This window comes from Piliocolobus tephrosceles, chromosome 5 (genome assembly GCF_002776525.5).
Source record: "Piliocolobus tephrosceles isolate RC106 chromosome 5, ASM277652v3, whole genome shotgun sequence".
Taxonomy (NCBI): domain Eukaryota; kingdom Metazoa; phylum Chordata; class Mammalia; order Primates; family Cercopithecidae; genus Piliocolobus; species Piliocolobus tephrosceles.
The window spans coordinates 92,299,564-92,321,913 of NC_045438.1; the positions used below are offsets into that span (position 1 = coordinate 92,299,564).

A 22,350-nucleotide genomic window follows, 5' to 3' on the forward strand; every position below is an offset into this window, starting at 1 on the left:
TATTAGGAGTTACATATATATTAACTAATTTAATCTTCATAACCATCCTAGGAGATAGTTAGCTTTATTAATTTTATAGATGATGAAATGGGCACAGAAAGTTTAGGTAACTTGCAAAAGATCACACAGATTGTAAGTAGTGAGGCCAAGATTCATGCCCAGTGTCTCCAAGGCCCACGTTTTCTAACAGTATTAAGCTGCCTCTAGGACAGTTATTAGAAACCAACTTTTGCCTCATCAGCAAAAAAATCTTTCCTCTTAATTTACAGTTATTAGTATAATACATTCTAGCAGTACCTCATATTGCTATTCTGATATTTTTGAAAATTTACATTTCCAAATGAATTGTATACTAACAAACAAAATGAAGCTGCTCACTAGCAGCTGACAAAACACAACAAAAAGTAACCTCGGCCAGGCGCAGTGGCTCATGCCTGTAATCCCAGAACTTTGGGAGGCTGAGACGGGCTTGAGGTCAGGAGTTCGAGACCAGCCTGAGCAACATGGTGAAACCCTGTCTCTAACAAAAATACAAAAATTAGCCAGGTGTGGTGATGCGTGCCTGTAATCTCAGCTACTCAGGAGGCTAAGGCACGTGAATCGTTTGAACCTGGGAAGCAGAGGTTGTAGTGAGGCGAGATCGTGCCACTGCACTCTAGCCTGGGCAACAGAGCAAGACTCTGTCTCGAAAAAAACAAATAAATAAAAATAAAAAATAAAAGGTAGCCTTGATCGTAAGAGAAATTTTATCCAGCTATTCAAACTGGATCCTTTGGCGTAGTTAATAAGAGTAACTTCATCAGCTTCTTCAATAATGAACCTCTCAAAGCCACAAGGTACACTCTTATCAGGACAGCAGGAAAGTTTTGTCTAGTGAAAATAAGAATGGCCAAGTTCTTAAGACCTTTCCTGATAACTAGATGCTATAAAAATAAAAGCTGTAAAACTGACTGTATCTTAACATATACCATCATATATAAAGCTTATCGAACCTGTAAATTTTGAAGTGGAGTAGCAGGTATTTGGTGCTGTTGCTGCTGGAAACAGGCAGGTTGGCCATAAGGTGTTGACAACTGACAAGCAGGTGGAAAGTCATTCTTTACAACTGGAGTTCTAAAACTAGGAAATATATATATTTTTTATTTAAAACAATACAATTTAATAAGTAAGATTCTGATTGTTTTCAAGTATTTTAAAAGGCTGATATAAACTTAAAAGTGCTACATCAAATAGAACCCAAGTCAGTTTACATGATATAGCTGACATTTATTCCAGATATGCCACCACCAGATATTTAATTTTGGGGAATTCTTTCTGAAAATAAATATTTGTATGCAGACAAGAAATCTTTGTCTGTAAAATAAAAAAGATGGCATTTAAAACACAAAGTAGTTAGTTATTTTATACGAATTTAGCAAACGTCAGTTTATGGCCGGTCACAGATTTTGAGTGTTTTTTTAAACAGTAATGTTCTATAATGGCTTGCTACAAACATCAGAAAGCCAGTTACATCAGAGGAGTTTGGCCTTTGAGCTTAAATCTGTCCAGCATACATTTGTGCTTTGTTTGCCTTGTTTGCTATTAATATATCCTCAACATCTAGAACAATGCTTGGCACGAAAGAGCTCCACAAATATTTGTTAACAATAATTAACTTAATGTCACAAGAAATATCTATTATTGCTATTTTAGTTAGCAATCATTCTTTAAAATATTCTACATATAATAAAACGAGGCAATATATAGTAAAACTATATTAAGTAGGTAAGAGGCTGGGTTATAAAATCCTTAAGGCCAGTTCTAATTAAGATCAAGATTACATTATGAAAATGAAACGCAAAAGACATGGATTTAAGCTATCCCCTAAGACATTAAAGATATAGCCACTGGTTGATGGTTGTAATGTACCACACCCCTTTATTTCCTTTCTTTGAAATGTCATTCATTTTTTTTGGTAGTATCCCTTGTGTTCCCTGTCAGTCAGCACACTCATCATCGAACTTCTTCACTTATCCATCATTCCTATCCACTCAAGTACTACACCCTTGAATATCCCCAGAACTACATGAACTGTAGCAACCAATCTCTTCCAGAAGCTATCACTTTCCAATTACCACCACTCACGTGAAAAAATTCATCTACTCTTTATCCACTCTAAGAATACTAACCTTTAAAATCTCTCTCTCAATAGAGAGATATCTGTATGGCAATACATGATTATCAAGACGTTTTACATCCTTAGAATATTTATAGGTTGTAGGTACAGATTACAATATGACAGAAACTACATTCACAACAGTCCTTAAAGATATGCATTATTGCAACCACTTTCCCCTTTCCATTTTATAGATGAAAACAATGATGCTGAGAAAATAATATGAAGTTGGAAAGTCTTTAAAGTAAAAGAGTAGGATTTAATCCCAGATTTATTTGGCCCAGAAGCCCATGTTAATTCTATCATACCACCCTGCCAATCAAGCAAGGGGCCAAAAGTAATTACCAGCTCATGTAATCATCCAAGGTATTGCTGCTTGGTGTCTTACAAATAGATTTTGGGTCAAACCATTTAGATGCTGACATTGGCGGTGACTGTTTTGAAACTGAAAAGACAGGTTGCTCAAAAGTGGTGTGTTTCTGCTAAAACAAAATAAGGAACACTATGATTTAGAGTTTTTAAATTAGTTGCCTGTTCACTAGTTTTTACAAATATTATAACTTTTAAAATAAAACAATAACATATGATATACAAAAACATACTAAAAGGGGTAGGCATATACATATACATTTTAGACTTTCAATAATTTTTTTAGTGTAGTTATTTTACTCCAAATTCTTAAGCCTAGTACATTCTGCTCAAACTGATGGCAAGTACAGGGAAGGCACACAAAATTGTTTAAAACAGAATTCAACATTCTCCTCTATCAGAGCTATTGTAACAGGTATTAAATTCTTATAATCTAAAATAGTTGTCTGTGTTTCTGAAAATCAGCCTTTCTTTAATCAATAAAACTCGATTCCCTTCTCCTCAAATGCAGCAGAATACTAATTACTTAGCAAAATGTGGAATGACAAATGCCTATATTGTGTCTGCCGTAAGAGACAGAACCTGCAGAAATTCTTTTTCCAAAAGCATTGTTGTAAAAAAAAAAAAAAAAAAAAAAAAAAAAGAACCTGTAGGATTCATCCCGTACAAACACCAATGATGAAAGAACATTCGCTGTAGCAGAGATCAGCAAATTACAGCCTACAGACTCAGGCTGAATGTGGCCTGCTGCCTGCCTATTTTTGTAAACAAAGTTTTATTAGAACATGGCTATGCCAATTTGTTTACATATTGTCTATTGCTTTTATTTTCATGCTCTAATGGCAGAGGTGAAAAGCTACAACAGAGCCCTTCTAGCCTGCAAAGCCTGATAACCCCTTTATAGAAAGTTTGCTATAACCCCTGCTGTAGCACATCTCGATTAAATAGAGAACCAAGTTTTGCTTGAATACTTTTAGTAACTAAGCATCACTAGTCTACAGAGGTTCACTTCAATTTCGGGACAGCTTTAGTTATTAGAAAATATTTGCAGATAATTTGGATTAAATTGGTTTATCTATTATAATTTCAACACACTGGTCCTCATTACGCACTTGAGAACTACAGTGGCTACATCTATCCTACTTTCTACATTTCAGTCTTGGCCAAGAAATTTTTTTTCCAGGATAAATTTTCCCTCTTATTTAAGACTTCGTGGGTCTATGCTCACGTGCAAGCATGCACATATTTTAGGATTAGTGGTAAAGATGCTACTGAGGAACTGCTGTAGTAAGATTAATGAACAAGGAAAACGAAAAAGATCATGATCATACAGTGGAATGTTTGCATTTGCGATTTTAGAGGTCAGAATTGAGGATATAAGGAGTGGGTGGCTAAAGTAAAATTAAGGAAATGGTCATGAGATAGGAAGAAGTTAGAAAAATGAAGGCCAGCTGTAGGACTGGTAATAAACAGGAGTGTAGAAGCCAACAAAAACAGTCACAGTTGTTGGGATCTGGTTGATCCAGAGCCTAATATCTTCAAGGAATGATGGGGAGTCACCAGGACTTTCAGAGATTCAGAGTAAGTCAAAAGCATCAAAAGAACAGACCTTTAAAAGAAAGAGGAAGAAATGGTCTGGACACAGAACAGAGAGCACACAGCCATTTGGTAAGTGAGATGTGAGACAAAAACATTCCTCCCTTGAAGAGACTGCTGGACAAGCAGTATCCACAAGAAACTGCCTAGATTCTATACGTTCTTTTTATGTGTACTATCCAATGGTTTTTAGTTGTGCAATGGTTCACAGCTGTGCAACCATCACCACTATCCAATATTAGAATATTTTCATCTTCTAAAAAGAAACCTCATACCCGTTAGTAATCATTCCCCAGTCCCCACTGCTCCCGGCCCCTCGCAACCACTAATCTACTTTCCACCTCTATGGATTTGCCTATTCTGACGATTTTATCTAAATGGGATCATTAAATATATGGGCTTTTGTGGTGAGCTTCTTTCACTTAGCATATTGTAAATGTTAACTTATGTTGTAACAGGTACTAGTACTTCATTACTGTTCATTGTTGATTAACATTCCATTGTATGGATGTACCAGATTTTGTTTATCCATTCATTGGTTGGATATTTTGTTATTTCCACTTTTTGGCAATTATGAAAATGTTACTATGAATATTTATGTACAAATATTTGTGTGGATGTATATTTTCAATTCTCTTAACTACAAACCTAGGAGTGGAATTACTGGATCATATAAAGCTATGTTTAACCTTTTGAAGAACTCCCAGACTGTTATCCAAAGTGACTGCACCATTTTACATTTCCACTAGCAGCATATGAAGGTTCTAAAATTCTCCACATCCTCACCAACACTTGTTATTGTCTCTTTAATTAAAGCCATCCTAGTGGGTGTGAAGTAGTATCTAATTATGGTTTTGATTTGCATTTCTTTAATGATCCATACGGTTTTCAGTTCCCTTACAATCCTATTAGTGTACAGTTTTCAAATAGAAAAAAAAGAGGAGATGCTTGTTTGATACAATCTATGACTCAATCTGTCAGGATCCTTATCATCCAGCATTTGTTATCTATATCTACTATTTAGAGATCTTACTAAGACAATATTTACCTTTCTCACTTTTATTTTCTCATGAATATATACAGGAGTTTTCTAGAGACTGTATGACATGTAATAATGAAATACACTGAATGCAAAAGCAGACATAAGAATCCAGTCTTCTGTTAAGCCAACTGTTAGATTTGCAAAAACTGTAAAACAATGCTACTCTTCTCACTGTAGTTCTTTTGTTTCAGAAAATACCTATTTTTCATAATAGTGCATTTATATTCACACGACTTTATCAGTAATTTTTTTTTTTTTTTTTTTGAGACGGAGTCTTGCTCTGTCGCCTAGGCTGGAGTGCAGTGACACGATCTCTGCTCACTGCAAGCTCTGCCTCCCGGGTTCAAGCCATTCTCCTGCCTCAGCCTCCCGAGTATGTTGGGACTACAGGCGCCCACCACGACGCCTGGCTAATTCTTTGTATTTTTAGTAGATATGGGGTTTCACCATGTTAGCCAGGATGATCTTGATCTCCTGACCTCGTGATCCACCCGCCTTGGCCTCCCAAAGTGCTGGGATTACAGGTGTGAGCCACCATGCCGGCCCTTACTTATTTTTAATTAATTAACAAACATTTTTAAAATTTCTTGGTTTTACATCCTAATATAGTAAATAGAGGTAAATATAATCAACATAAACAAAAGCTCTTTAGGAGCATTGATAATTAAGAATATAAAAGACCAAATGTTAGAGAACCACTGAATTAACAAAGCCTTTACTGTATTTACTACAAGTCACTGAAAAGAAATGGTAAGGAAACTATGGCCATGGACTGCAGCTATACCTCTCTAGTATCCTGTTTGATCATTCCTTCTGAAAAGCCACCAGGAATGATCATTCAGTATGGTACAAATTCATGTACATTGTCTAGGCTATATTTTTCTATTTTTATCAATGAGTATGACCATAGGAAACTGTTAAGTGCTTGGGACAGCACTGTGCTAGTTCAGAGATCAGCACACAGGTTTCTGCAAAGGACCAGATAGTAAACACTGTAAACTTTGCAGGCCAGGTGGTCTCTAATACAACTAATCAACTCTGCTCTTATAATGCAAAAACAGCCATAGACATTAAATGAATCAGTGTGTCAGTGTTCCAATAAATCTTTACACAACCAGGCTAAGAACTAGATTTGGCCCATAGCATCAGTCTACTGGCAATCTAGAAACACTATCGAAGATAGAAAATAATTTAGCCTGACTTACTGAATGTATGACTGCTACTGAACACTATTTTATAAATGATTTAAATAAACTATTCTACTAAATATCATATACATTTAATAAAAGAAAACATTTAATATGATCATCAAACTTCAGAAATGCATTATGAACAAAAAAGCAATGTTGTACTGTAGTGGAAAAGTTACCTCTGTATTACCCTTTCGGGCTAATTCTGGAATCTGCCACTGATTTGAAGATGCAACAGGATTCTGGTTAATACATGCTGACTTTCTCTTAGATGGCCACTGTTTCTGGTTACCCTCTGGAACCTCTGGTTCTTGGTACTCTTTAGTTTCTGAAATTGTATTTGTTGTCATTAAAAAGCAAGAATATTTGATCATAATAAACTAAGCCTAAACAATAGAACGTGTTACCAACTATATTAGTATTTAGTTCTTAAAAACAATCAAGGAGGGAGAGAAACTAAAAGCTTTAAGCCAGCTACTTAACAATTTTCTTTTAGCAAGTCAATTTCACAAAGTTGCACTATAGTCATCTTCCTAAATTGTTACTAAGAACTTTGTCAGAGACCCTGCCACATTTAAATGCTTCTTTACCAATAAATAAGTAAAAATGTAAAAACATATAGATGTTATAAAGTCTTACTAAAAGAGAAGCTAATTCACTTTTCATGGACCGAGTATCCAAGTCTCAAAATGCATTTTAGAACCTTTTTTTTTCCTTTTTGCTTTCAGCCTCGAAGCATACTTTGAAACTCTTAGTTTCTCCCTTTCCCACCAGGCACTTCCAGGAACAGTGTTCACTTATCTAATTATGTATTTGCTTAGAAATTTCAGGGGCCAGTTTTGAAACGAACCAAGCAGAGATGGAGTTGCAGACCCCTCTTGCTTAGGGGGAGTTTCTAACAGTTAGCCTAGCAGTACCCAGTGAAGTCAGGATGACACAAACCATACCCCCAGATGGGCGATGACTCAATATAACCATCAGAACAAGACATTCAGACCTGCACCACTCCCACATCTCTCCCACACCTTTTCTTTCCCAAACCCCTTCACTCAGCCCAAAAAGTTGAAATGGTCTTTTGAGGGCATGAGCCTGGCCAGTCCCCAGCTGCAAGCATTTGATTAATAAACTGCTTTCCTTTCACCACATCTCACTTCTCATGTTTTTGGCCTCTGTGTGGTGAATAACCAGACTTGAGTCAGTTACAAACGTGGTGCCTTGGGTGAGGAACAGTGTGTTTTGAGGGGCTCAGCCTGTATACCTGGTTTCCAACAAGTGGTGCAATTGGCTGTGGGAGCAGGCCAAGGCTCACCCACTCAGGCTACCCGGCCAAGGCAGGGGCCACTTACAAACGCCAGCTGCTCGTAGCTAGCTGACCCTGCAGTTGGGACCTTAAGGAATTCCCAGCAGCTAGGGAGACCACCCTTGTCTCAAGGATTTTTCCTTCCCTTCCCTTTGATGTAATGCTCAGTTAGGGAAAGGAAAGTGGCATCTGGGAAGTCAACGGAATTCAAGGGTTGGATAAATCAACCAGAGTGTACTGGGAAATCCTCTGTCTTAGCCATCCGCACTTTCTAGTTGGACCTAGTATAGGTCATCTGTGGTGCCATTTGGGCCTCTTTGCCCTCTGGACCCAATGCAGGTCACTCTGCAATGCTGTCTGGGTTTGAGACAAGATCCTAGCACTTATCTCCAGTCTCCCCTTTTTGGGGATGGATGTGGAGTGCTCCATCTGCATTGGATCTGCCTATGTTTGTGTCTCTGTTTAGCATTATCCCTCTCCGAGGGTGCTTTGAAACTGTCTCCGTCCCACCCAGCAAGATAGGCTGCTCCTCTCCTCGCTAGTGGAGAAATGCTTTCCAACAACCTGGCCTCTGATTTTTGTCATACTCTTTTGGACTCCAGAATATTTCTTGTATCTGTGTCAAGTGTTGTTAGGGGAGAAAGCATCTGAGCTCTTTCCTGGACTATCTGGGACTCCAGCTGGTTACATATTACAGCCCGTTTTTGTGCACATTTTAAAACTATGGGCAAATTACAGTAAGAAAAATTCAGAGTTCAAATGGTTAACGTGCAACTATAAAATTAAACAGTCTTCTAAAGCTAGCTCTCTATTTTATCTTTTCTTTTCTGCCTGCTTTGAATGTGCTATTATGCTACTTGAGTTGAGATAAAACTCACTGTTTAAACACCACTTGGACAGTTTGTTTTCTTATTTTTCTTATGCAGTTCAGCCAGTTACGGTTATAACAGAATCATTAGTAACTCATTTGCAACTGAAGAAAAAGGGGAAAAAAAGGATAAAGAGGTTTTTAAAACCAAACTGCCATAGAGACTGCTTTACCCAAATTTTGGTTGACAGCTTTCCTTAGATTACCTATCAAGGCAAACAAGGTTTAGCCATGTGAACAGGTTCCAATTTCATCAGAAAAATAATTTGGATCAGCTATCTTATATAAAGTGGTGAGTTTGTATTGCTATCTTATGGCTAGATTCTGAGGTAAAAGCTATTGGATCTTTATGCCTGTATGTATACATGTTTAGACATGTCTATATGTACATACATGTATATGTTGAATCTAGCATGCTACCAAATTGGCTTATAAGTAAATAAATACTCATAAATTAAGTAAGTCCTAATGCTTTTCAAGTTCACATGAATCTTTGGTAAATAAAATTGATTTTAAAATTATTAATAAAAATAAAATGTCTTCTGAATTATCAGCATATATTTTTATCTAAGTATTTTGACCAAATGGTTTTATATTTGTCTATGGCTATATATTAAGATGACAGGGTTTAACATAACGGTTATAAGACTATAAAACACAGTCAAAAACAGACTAATCTTTGTGTGATTTTTTTGACAAACAAGACTAATTTAATAAGATTGGTAGTTCAATGAAAACAGCTCAATATTCTGAGTTGCCGGCAAAATATATTTACTTAGGTTCTTACTTAAGTGTTCACCTGTTACTCAGACTTTAAAAACGGTTAACAGGGAAACAACTTTAAATAATGACTAGCTTTGTATAACATCTCAGTTTTCAGAAAAAATCTAGACATACTTTTAAAAATGGAAAAAGCTCAGGGCATGTAAATGAGATAAATGCCTGTAGTGGACTTTCAAATTATTCTGAATTAAGTAATTGATGCTCATGAGATGTCTGGGTCATTTCCAATTAAGAAAAAATTATAATATGGGAAAGCATGTTTCAGAAATTGCAGAATAGTCTTTTGAAGGTAAGAGCCTGGGCATTCTCCAACTGCTAGCATTTGGTTAATAAAATTGCCTTCCTTTCATCACACCTCATTTCTCGTCTTTTTTGACTCCGAGTAGCAAGCAGCTGGACTTAAGTCAGTTACAAGACCTCTAGTTTAACATAAAAATTTCACCTTATGCAAGTTTGTAATTTATTCTCTCAAAGGTCTATAAACAAAACCGCCTCAACAATATATTTAACATTCTATAAATATACAATTCCATTCCTTTCATTATAATGGATGCAAAAGTCCTAAACAAAATGTTAGCAATTGATATACAAAAGGAATAAAAAATTATATCCAAATTGGGCTTATTCCTAAATGCAAAGTTTGCTTAACATTTGAAAGTCAATGTAATTTGCCATAATAACAGAATAGAGAAGGAAAATATATAATTAACTAAATAGATGCAGAAAAAACATCTGATAAAATTCAACACCCAGTCACACCAAAAAAACAATTATTCGTAGCCTAGATATAAAACAGAACTCACTCAATTTGACAAAAAGTAGGGACAAAACTCTACAGCAATGATATTAAAGATAAAGTATTGATAGCTCTCCCTTAAAATAAGGAATGAGACAAGAGTGGCACCTATCATCCCTTTCCATTCACTGTTATACTGGAGGTCACAGCAATTATAACAAGGCATAGAAAAGAAAGTTTAAGGGATTCAAAAGGAAAAAAGCTGCACTATCTTTTATTTTTCTTTTTTTTTTTGAGACAGAGTCTCGCTCTGTTGCCCAGACTGCTGGAGTGTAACGGCATCATCTCAGCTCACTGCAACTTCCGCCTCACAGGTTCAAGCGATTCTCCTGCCTCAGCTTCCTAATTAGCTGGGATTCCAGGCACCTGCCACCACCACGCCCAGCTAATTTTTTTTTTTTTTTTTTTTTTTTTGTATTTTTAGTAGAGATGGCGTTTCACCATGCTGGTCAGGCTGGTTTCAAACTCCTGACCTCAGGCAATCTGCCTGCCTCAGCCTCCCAAAGTGCTGTGATTACAGGCGTGAGCCACTGCGCCTGGCCAGCTATACTATTTTCAAACGTAACTATGTTCCTGTAAAAATCCAAAAAATGCACGGAAAACTATTAGAATTACTCAGTGAATTTAGCAATGCATGAATAAGTAAAAATCAATTATATTTTTTATAAACTAACAACAAAGTATTTTTTTTTTTTTTTTGAGACAAGGTCTTCTTCTGTCACCCAGGCTGGAGTGCAGTGGCATGATCATGTGATCATGGCTCACTGCAGTTTCGACCTCCTGGGCTCACGTAATCCTCTCACCTCAGCCTCCTGCGTAGCTGGGACCACAGGTACATACCACCACACCCAGCTAACTTTTTCTGTAGAGACGACGTTTCCCTGTGTTACCCAGGCTAGAAAAAGGTTTTTAAAAAGATATCATTCATTATCACAGCATCAAAAAATATCAAGAATATTTGATCAGCATTAAAAAAAATTCAACAATAAATCTAGTAAAAGATACAAAAGATCTCTAAACAGAAAATAGTTATCTCATTACTTTAAATGAATGAAAAGGTATGCTAGGTTATTGAGCTGTAAACCTTAATTGTAAAGACATCAATTTCTCCCAAATTTCTTATAGGTTAAGTTAAATATCAATCACAATCCCATTTTTTTAAAGTGGTAACCAAAAGGTAGATTCCAGTGTTTATATGGAAATCCAAAGGCCAGGAATAGTCAAAATAGTCTTGAAGAATAAAGTTGAAAAATTTACACTGACAGATACCAAGACTTAGTGCAGCTATTAAGAGAGCATTAGGCCTGGTAAGATAGCTCACGCTTGTAATCCCAGCACTTTGGGAAGCTGAGGTGGGCAGATTGCTTGAGCTCAGGAGTTTGAGACCAGCCTGGGCAACATAGCAAGACCCCATCTCTACAAAAAACTTAAAAATTAACCAGGCATGGTGGCACAGGCCTATAAGTCCCAGCTACTCAGGAGGCTGAGGTAGAAGGATCACTTGTGCCCAGGAGGCAGAGGTTGCAATGAGCTGTGATCAAACCACTGCATTGCAATCTGGGTGACAGAGCAAGGCCCTGTCTCAAAAGAAGAAAGGCAAAAATAAATATGGAACAGAAAAGAATCCAAAGCCAGACATCATATATAGAATCACCTAATTTACAACAGGTCAGTGAGGTAGAGGAGGATCTTTGCAATAAATGGTGTCAGGTCACCTGGATATCCATTATGGGAAAAATAATAAACCCTGACACTTGATCTTACACATATGTAAACATTAAACTCAGGAAAAATATAAATCAGAAGGTGAAAGGTAAAATGATAAATCTAAAAAATATGGAAATATTTTGCCTGATGGCAAGGGTATAAATCTTTCCTTACTGGAGACAACACTTCCTTTTTGGCCCAGAAAGCACGAGCAGGCACCAGAGGAATCTGGAAATAGATTTTACTAGTTTTCCACATTTTCCTGCTTTTAAAGATTGGAACTGTTCTCTCCTTTGTCTTGCCAATATTTAAGATTTATGGCTCTTTTTAAAATACCATTTAAGCAAATCCACTGCTTGGAGAGAAAGAAATACTTCAGAACTGAACCCGCCCAGGTGATGGGTAGAGCACAATGTAACAAACTTCTGCTTGTTTTTCTATTGTTAATCGTTCTTGTATTTTCAGGAGAGTGTCTCAACTAAGAAACTAAAAAGGGAAAGAAAAATAATTATGCCTTTTCCCTTACAAACACATATTCCAACTAATGATTTATATCTAGATCATATAAATACCTCAACAATCAATGAGAAAAAGAAAGAAAAACCAATAGAAATATCAGCAAGACTGCAACCTGGGTGACAGAGTTGCAGTATGTTAAAGAGAGTATCCACATGGCTAATAAATACATGAAACGATGTTCAAAAGCAGACATTAAGGAAATGCAAAATGCAAATTAAAACCATAATGAGATAGATACCACTAGATAGCATCAGAATGCCTAAAATTAAAAGCCAACAATACAATGATTGCAAAGAACAGGAGAAGGAGCAACATAATTGTTGGTCTAAGGTTAGCACAACCACTTTTCAGACTGTTTGACACTATCTTCCAAAGCTGAACACATGCATATCCTGTGACCCAACAATCCACTCTTGGAATACACTCAATAGAAATTTGTACATATGTGAATCAAAAGACACCAAAATATTAATTAGCAGCATTATTCATTAGACAAAAAACTTATCCATGTACATGTGAATAAACAAATTATACTATATTTACACTAATTAAATAGCATATGGCAATAAAAATCAACAGACTATCATCATAAAAATATGGATGAGTTCCATAAACAATAGCGAGTAAGCAAATACAAGAATACACACTGTATTATTTCATTCTGTGGTGTTAGAAATCAGAATAGTGATTACATCTGGAAGGAGAGAGGTCTTGACTAGGAGATGGATCAAGGAGGTTATTGAGGTGCTAGTAATGTTCTATTTTTTTGATCTGGCTATTGGTTACAAGTATGCATTCACTTGTGTTATTTCATTGTGCAGCACTCTTGTGATTTGGGCAGTTTTCTGACTGTATGCTTTATTATATTAATAAAGTATTACTGGTACACTGTAGACAATAAGCATTCATTTAAAACATTAACTTAGGTATTGAGCGTACTATTAACAAGCATATTTGATAAAGATGATTTTCTCAATCATACCAGTTAAGATAGATGCCAAGAAAATACGAAATGTAAACATTTTCCATCAAACGCTAGGAATAAGAATCTGTTCCCAACCAAAATAATGTTTTTTTGTGTGTGTCCCTGTTTGACTGGGGCTGAGGCACTCTCAGGATATTGGGCTTTCAGCAAAGTCCCTGGCAAAGGCAAGCCTCACTTTGTCCCAAAGTTCCTCCTCAGTCCTATTAAAACGAATAAAAAATTAATACATCCAATCTGGCAACCTCTATCTGGACAATGATCATCCTATTAATGATCTATTTAAATATATTTTTAATGGTACCCTGTATTCTAAAAATAAACACAAAATCTAACGGCATTCAAAGTCCACCTAGTCTTATTTCCTATTTGCACACTACCCATGTTACAGTCTGCAGCATAACTAGACAGTCTCTAGTTCCTGAAACATTTTATTCATTGTCTGTGTTATCCTCTTCATCTGAAATACTCTATTATTTCCCCCCATTTAAGTTCGAATTAGTTTCTTCGAACTTCACCATCATCACAAAATATTTCCTTATTTCTCCAAACCAAATTAGTTCCTCAATTTCTCCCTCTTCTGAATTCTCATAGCATTTCATATATGCGGCTCTCATGACAATCTCTGTATTCTATTCAGCATTATATTTATATATCTCTGTGTATCTCCCACACTGAACTGCAACCTCCTTGGGACACTGTTTTATTCACTTACGTATCCCTAGAACATGTCTCACAGTACCCATGCAGTGGAAAACCAAATGCTTGATAAAAGATGAGAGATGCCATATAAAAATAGCTCTGTATCTCTTCCAGAAAGCCAAATGAGAAAAATAACTCAGTTGCATTGCATTTTCCCTCCACTCTTTCTTTTATGCACCTTTTAGGTAAACAAATTTCCTTTGCTATGGGATTCAATACCTTTCTTATACCCTATATAACTGAACTGAAATTCAAGATAAAAGAACATAGACACAGTTTCACATCATAATTCTTGGGTGGCTAGTCTGCTTTCTCAAGCTATCAAATGGTTTTCTTAACTAAACATATAAGTCTACTGATTTTGTCACTCTTACCTTCTAATTTAGTTAGAAGACTTGATTCAGTTTTATTCTTCAGGGTTACTGAATCAGTAATAATAAGTTCAGAACTCTTTTCATCTGACACCAGAGGTTCCTTGAAATGAATATTTTGAACAGACTACATGAAAAAAAAATCAAATAAAGTCCCATAAATAGTAGTACTACTAATTTGTCTTACTGTTCAATATACTAAAGTCTTATCTATATATAGATTGCTCATAAAATTTTCTATTATAATTACATGTAGACTCACAAACCCCCAGCAAATGTTAATTGCCTGAATTATTAATTAGAGGAATGGGAAGGGTCATAACCACAAATCTGGCCAATTTGCTTTCAGTGGATGTATTAATCAATTGCTAATATTTCACTTATGGAAAGGGTTAGAAAGTTTGAATTCAACATAGAGTATGCCTCATGACAAGAAAAAAGATTTAAGTATTTTGTTACTTTGATGGCTATTTTATCACCAAAAATAACAAGTCAAAATTAATAACTGTATAATTTAAGACAGTAGTTACTCTAAATCCAGAGAGCAATCTTTTTGATACAATTATGCACTGTTCTCTAGGACAGCCAGGATTAGAAAAAAATTAATACTTAAAGCATAGATCATGAAAGAGGGAGGCATTACAAAGAACATAAAATTGAAAAGACCCATATCATGACGCCAGGGCTTTAACTCAATTATAATAATAGTATAACCACTAAAAATCACAGTGTAGAAGGAACTAAAATTATTTCCTTTAAGTCCACACAGTTACTCTGCCATGTCAGGAAGTCAGGATTGATTATTTATGGCCTCACCTCTGCCCTAACTCAATTTACTCTCTCATTTTTCTTTTTCTAAGATATCTTACCAGAATCATATGATTAAACATAACAAAAAACAAAACTTAAGACACAATAGCTCCCCCAGTCATGTATTCTCAAACCCAAGCCAACTATCTGCTTAAACACATGCGTAATAAATACTATTTCATGATTCTCTTAAGAGACTGTTGATCCTTGCTCTACCACTTTAATCTTGGAGAAACATCGTCTAGGACTTCTGCACCAACTTCCCACTGGTAGTCCCACACCTCTTGGGGTACGGAGGAACACTGTGGGAGATATATGAACTATTTATAAACCCTTTCCCCAGAAAAAGCTCCATGAATCCTGATCTTCCCAGATCAGGAACCCTTGCTTCATATAATGACATAGAATTAAAATACCTTTAAATTTCTCAATTCACAGGAATCATTTCCACTTGGTTTAGATCCGGGCACAACCAAATCTCGGCATTCTGATCTAGAGGTTTGTCTTTTACCCATGAAACAAAATAATTTGAATATTAAATTTGAAAAAAAAATTTCAATGTATTTTTTCATCTTAAGTTGAATTTTTAATATAAATACTTTTTATTGAAAAAAACTCTTAAAAGGACATTTTTTAAAGTGACATAATTCCAATACAAAGGTGACTTAGCTAACAAAATTAGGTGCTGGGCAATGACAAAAGTGACAAAAGATAGGTGATTGCCTACTTCTTCATTATCTAATCAATAGCAATTGGAGTTAGGGTTAGACTGTGGGAAAGGCAAAGTATGTAGATGAAACTACATTTCTAATTACAAATAGCTAAAGGATAAGAACCAGGGTATAGCACTTCTGTGGACCTCCACAGTACCTAGCATTGTCTATCAATAATATGAACCAAGAAAATGGCTGGAGTTTTTCTATTTTTATTTTTAATTTTTTGGAGTGGGAGAAAGTCTCCTTTATTCTTGAGCTAGATATTTGAAATAGAGATGACCAAGATGGAATGATAGTGACAAGACTTTAAAGCTTAACCTTGACAACCAAAATGTTCTTTTAATGTCAATGTTTAGTCAAGTCTAAATATAATAGAAATTTAATTATAAAAGATGTTAACTAAAAACAATCGTTGTATTTCTAAAGTTTATTTGCAAAATGATTCTCTGGACTGTAAAGCGCCTTTTCCAATATAAATATTACAAATGGTGGTCAAAATTAAGAATAGACCAAAATAACTCTCCTTTAGCTGAGCTAGATGCTACATTTCCATTTCTTAACAGGGAATAAACACGCAAATTGAGGGAAGGGGAACACACTGGATGTGACGAACAGTATTTCATCTGTACCTAACCTGTCCCACTTCTTGAAGCCCTAGATTCTGAAGCAAAAGAATCATCATCTTTCCCACTGACAGCAATTCTCCCCTTGAACTACCTGGAGCAAATATTTGTTTTCAGACCTCCTTCTACCCGTTATGGAGATCTCGAACACAACAGGAAGAGATTCTTAGCAGACAGCCTACCCATAAGTGAGAAATCCTCAAATATCAGTCTTTTAAGCTTAATGTTGGCTTAATATTTTTTCCTAATTTTTAAAGTTCCTTTAATGAATATTTTTAATGAGTGAAAAGCGAAACAAAGTTATTTTCTCCACTCATTCCTTTGTTACTGACAGCATTTAGAGACTCAGTATCTTCAAAAACTTAATCATAATTACTATTACTCAGTAAAAGACTTTAAGACCATTCTGCCATCAATCTTCACATATGGACAACAAATTTTAAAAATTAAAACTCAACATACCTTTTTATAAAACAAGGTACAACTGAATCATCTGTCTTCACATCACAGTCTGGGCTATTTAGAAGGTTAACTGGGACTCTTCCAAATGGGCATGACTAAAAATATTTTGAAAGATTAAATAACCAACTAGGAAATTAAGACTTAACTATCACCATCTTAATCATGCAGATTGAAAGTAATTTACCTGTTTAGTTTTGTTGGTTTGTTTCAATGAATTCCGATAACCTATTTCTGCATCTTGCGGGGGCATGTTCTCTCTAAACAGAAAGAAAATACCCCCAATTTTTCAAAGAATAATATTAATATGTATTTCTACTCTACTGCTAAACATTATCACACACGAAAACATATATATAGATACATGTAATTAAATTAAAAAACACAGATGTATTTATATAGAAGATGAACATTTAAAAACTGTTTCCATCTCCTTACCCATACAAAAACCTGGCTTTGGTAGTCTGTCCTCTGGAATCACAACTGTTGTTCCTATTCTGTAAATGCCCAAGTGAACTGGAAAATGATTCTTGGGCAGTTAATACCGTAGATGCTGTAAAAATTTTGAAACGATGATTAACTTTGTAAGAAATAAGAAAAGTACAAAAAAGTAATCTTATAAATAAGAATATTTTAAAAGTCAACTCATAGTAAATACTTGACCCCAAGTAAGATATGCAGACATGAAGATGTTACCAAGATAATTCTTTAACTACTTCTTCAAATTCTCTTAAATTATATAACTATTTCCCCAGGGCAAAAGCACATTCTCTATTTCTAAAAGCAAAAGAAAAACCATTCTCTTGCTTAGAGTTGTTTTTCATGTGTTAACAAAAGTTTATCTAGCAAAAAAGACAAATTTGCACAGGGTCGTAAAGACTTTTTTACTTCTCAAAGTCTAACTTCCTTTACAATTTAATCTTAGATTTTAACCATTCTACATAAATAATACTTTTCTATAAAATATTATCCTGAATCTTTATTTGAAGTACTAGCGACCACAGAAAAGTATTAGTATACATTAATAGTTACCTGATAAAGTCTTCTTTTCCTCCTCTGAAAGCAGCTGCTTTTTTTGGAGGTTTAAATTCCGTAGGGCAATTTCCAGCATTTCTAGTGGCACTGCTCCACGTTCCACAGCTTTTTGAAGAAGTTGTTTACTTTTTTTGACATTACCTAACAAAGCAAAAGATAATTATCATTTTTAGGCAGTAATCTTTACCCACCACCCAGATATTTATTCATCAGGACCTAGAAAAAAAACTCAAAAAGACTTAAAAAAATATTTATTCCAAGGCTCATGTACTTTATTTCATAGGCAAGTAAGCAATCTCTCACTTCTTACGCAGATAATCAACTCTCTTCTGATAACAATGCATACCAAATAGTTTCCTTGCAACATGTAGCTGACGTAATCGTGCATTAGTTTATTACCACTGTCCACTTTCAGAAGTAACAGAAGTGTAACAAAGGAGTTAACAAGAGTGGACAGCAAAGGTCAATCACAACAGTTAGAAACAGGAGGGTGTTCTAGATATTACAAAAGTGCCAAGAGCATCAGTCTCTTACAACATGCTGTAATAAGTATCATTCATAATGACATTTAGTTAAGGGAAGGATGACATCTTTTGTTAAACAGCATCTTCCATCAAAAGAATTTTGGGGGAAAAATATAATAAATACAGATTAATCTTTAGCTATCACACTCAGCTATATCAGCCTGAAAAAGAATGCAGAATAACTGAGGAACTATCATAATTGTCTTTCTGAGTATGGACAGATTACCAACAAATTGGTAAACTTATCCCTAGCATTTGACTTATATTAAATGTATACATCACATATCTTACAGAATATTATCAACATTTATGGGAGCCACTGAACTATGCTATGCACTTGGCACTTAGGGTATAAAAATGCTTAGGAGATGATCTCTAGCTTCTGGTAGTTTATAAATTTTAAAAATATCTTTGATAGTGATTAAGTCTACATTTATTCAGTAGTGGTAGAATTTCATATGTTGTGTATTTTAGCATAACAAAAGAGAGAAAGGCTTAGATTAGAATTAAGAAGCTTAATTAATCAGAGAGCTTAGTACTGAGATCTGAGATTTCTTTAAGAATCTGGTAAAAACTGAAATGTCCTCCATCCCTATTAAAATACACACACAACAGACTGTGCATAGGATTTCAGGGATGTTGCATTATTTCCTGACAGCCAAGCCATCAACTGTACTCAAAATAATCATAATTTGACTACAATGCACTACTGTGCAATGCATTTGACCACACTGCATCACTGTGCATTACCACCACACTGCAGATAAAGTGGTACAGATAAAGTTCATCTTTTTTTACAGATAACTCAATTTAAGAGTTTCAGTATTTATGTGTTCTAAAGATGTAAAATTTATGGTTGTTATTGAGAGCCACAATACCTCAAGAAATTTTGAAGTAGAATGGAGAGAAAGAAGCCTTGCCAAATTTTCTCTAATAAGCAAGGAGGAATCCATTTTTCTAAGGAAGAAAGGGATAATAGTTCTAAAAAGTAACCTGACAAAGGACATATTAGAGAAGACAATTACTAGGACTCAGAAATCATCTGAATGGGCAAAAATTTAGAGTTCTCAAATCATTTCCGAGTCATATAATTCTCTTCTCCAGCCTCAATCCTGGGGAATACTCTCCAGTGACCAATCCCTGCTATGGAAACCATCACGGGGATTCTTCCAATAGTGTTAATATGTTTATCACTGGCAGTAAACTGGATCACAGTTGTAGCAGAAACAAGGCAGTGGGAGAATGGAAACACCTGGCCAGAGAGCAGACTGAGGGTGTTATCAAAAGGCCCCGGAAAATGAGAAAAGACTAAAGAATGGCTAGGTTAAAAATGTCTTAGGAAGAGATTGTCTTGGTCTTACCCAAAAAAATCCAGACTAGGAAGAACCAAGTGAACAAGAAATAGTTTCTATAGCAGTTTACTTTTTTTATGTTAAAGAACTACCACTTAACGCTACATACATACACACACACACACACACACACACATATAGTTTACCTGACCACCAAGCTACATAGCTACACTTTAATGTACACTTTGGTGCTATGAAACCATAGCATAAGAAAAGTTTATGTAAGCTCTAGATACTCAAGCTAGAGCTTAAGTATCTGATATCCTTCTTCCTACAAATATTCAGTGAAGCAGCTACTTTCCTTTAGACGTCTCCTGAATCTAACTAGTAGTACATAGACAATGTTCGTGCTCATTTCCCTGGATTACTCTTTATACATGGAAAAGCTAGTATAACAGATATTCTCGGCAATTACGTTTAGGTGGCATTTTCCCCCCCATATTCTCATCTGATCAACTTTAATGCCTTTTGACTCAAATTTCCACTTCATATATATGATTTAATATTAGGATGTAAGTTGTAGTAAGTTATCCTTTACTTAAAATTTGAATTTGACATTTTCAGATTACCTTGTGACAGTTCAAATTGTGCAAAAGATATATGAACAAAAGCAAATTTCTTGCAGTTTGCTCTGGCCATTTGAAAGTAGTCACGTGCATCATCTGGCTCTTGAATACTGTAATAAAAGATCTGAGTCAAAATTTAAGAAAAAGAACATAGCTACTTAAATTTGATAATGCTTCACTCAATTTTCCAAAAGACATGGGATATTGCCTTTCTCTGTGGATAAAATTAAATACTAGTAAGTTATTTTTTAAAAATCTTTTTAGGCAGTATAAAATAAGTAAACTTTTGTGGAAATGTGCATAGAAAAGAGTTTACATTAGACTCTTATTAACTATAAGCAAAAGTATTTGGTAAAAAAATATTAATTTTCTCACAATACTGACATGTTTTTATTTTCTCTCTTTGCAATGTAGTCACATATTATGTAACATAGTTAAACATAGTTAAAATGCTAGTACTTACGCTTTTAATTCAGCAAATCTCACTTGAATTCTAGCAAAACTCTCATTTTGGCCATATTTATCTGGGGGCAGTGCTTCAATTGCTTGACTGTAACGACCAATCAATTTATTTAAAAGAGCATCACTTAGAGGAACACTGTTTTTCTCTAGTTTCAGCAACAAACTCAACCAGTCCTCTGGGCTGTTTGCCATCATCATAATTTGGTTAACAGTTCCCGAGTTATCTAAATAAGGGGAACAAAATATATCACAAGAGAAGACATAAAACAAATGCCAAATTGCAGTTTTCCTTCAAAATATAGTCAAGCATTTGTACTCTCAGTATCAACGTACATAAAGTCCTTGTAATACTTTTTAAAATTGTAAAAGTTCATATAAATGTAAGTAACTTATTTATTGTATATTTATCTTTTATCTAGGTATACTTTATCCAAAAGTTACATATTTTGAAGAAAAGAAAAAATTTGAAAATAAGTGGGATTTTTTGTAAGTAGCCTTTAAAAATTGGATGTAGTTTAAGAAAAATTTTATGCTGTTGCAAGATAACTACAATTTTAGCATCCTACCTATCCATAGAAAACTAAATCTCTCCCATCACCACCTGTACTAATTAACTTAGAAAATTCTCCCATCAATGATTTATTCATTAAACTTACTGCTCTGGTCCTAATAGAACCTTCTTTACAACCTTACTCATTCAACATTATCTCTGTATACCTCATACTTACTTGTAAAACAACCAAACCAGCTTTACAATAAAAAAAAAAACAAATGATATAATCATTTTCTTCTCTCCAAGTAACCTGTATTTCTTCTAGAGGCCCTGATAATTTCTTAGTCCAACAAACTCACAGTTACCATGGTGTAGACCTTTGGAATTTATAGGACCTCTACTGACGGTCAGGTTTCTCTCTGTGGAACCCCAACCAACAGAAACAGCAAGAAAAATCTGCAGACAAAATTTTCACACTGTAATGTACTTTTTAGTTTCTTCAGTGTTAATTTTTTAAAAAGATAACTTGAATGTCAGTCTTCTGTTCAGGATATTTTGGTTATTACTAAGCATTATTAAATTCAGATTTCCAGAGAAGCTATCATTCCGTCTATAAATTTCAGTCACTTTCAACAAAGCCTACATCTTTACTTTTACAAATAAAATTTGTTTCCACTTTCTACTAAAATATAGTACATGCATAACTTTGCTTTGTCGTTTTAAATTTAATTTGGTCTGACCTTAATTTTCTATTTTTACCTCCTACTGCTTTCCTAAGAAATTAGTCTGTGAAATGCCTAAAAACACACATTGCCATCTGTGGCTTTGCAGATACATTCCTCATGCCTGAGTACCCTGTTCTTCCTCTAATCAACAAATAAAACATTTGTGTTTTATCATGCTAGTATTCCTATGATGCCCAGCATGCAT

At 35.0% G+C, this 22,350-nt stretch overlaps 1 protein-coding gene across 4 annotated transcripts in view; it reads right to left on the minus strand.

Annotated features, from left to right (window-relative positions):
* The window catches only part of TTK (TTK protein kinase), a 40,013-nt gene that overhangs the window by 15,195 nt on the left and 2,468 nt on the right, over positions 1-22,350 (minus strand). For 2 of the 4 annotated variants that reach the window (XM_023223102.1, XM_023223100.1), the window contains exons 3-13: positions 20,929-21,151; positions 20,469-20,575; positions 18,021-18,164; positions 17,427-17,541; positions 17,176-17,248; positions 16,992-17,086; positions 15,607-15,694; positions 14,384-14,507; positions 6,532-6,680; positions 2,501-2,634; positions 993-1,119 (exon numbers count right to left, since the gene is read on the minus strand). In XM_023223102.1, the coding sequence (XP_023078870.1) occupies positions 993-1,119; positions 2,501-2,634; positions 6,532-6,680; positions 14,384-14,507; positions 15,607-15,694; positions 16,992-17,086; positions 17,176-17,248; positions 17,427-17,541; positions 18,021-18,164; positions 20,469-20,575; positions 20,929-21,151 (1,379 nt within the window). Of the gene's footprint in view, positions 1-992; positions 1,120-2,500; positions 2,638-6,531; positions 6,681-14,383; positions 14,508-15,606; positions 15,695-16,991; positions 17,087-17,175; positions 17,249-17,426; positions 17,542-18,020; positions 18,165-20,468; positions 20,576-20,928; positions 21,152-22,350 lie in introns of all 4 variants that reach the window. The other 2 variants (XM_023223103.1, XM_023223099.1) reach the window with 2 other exon arrangements.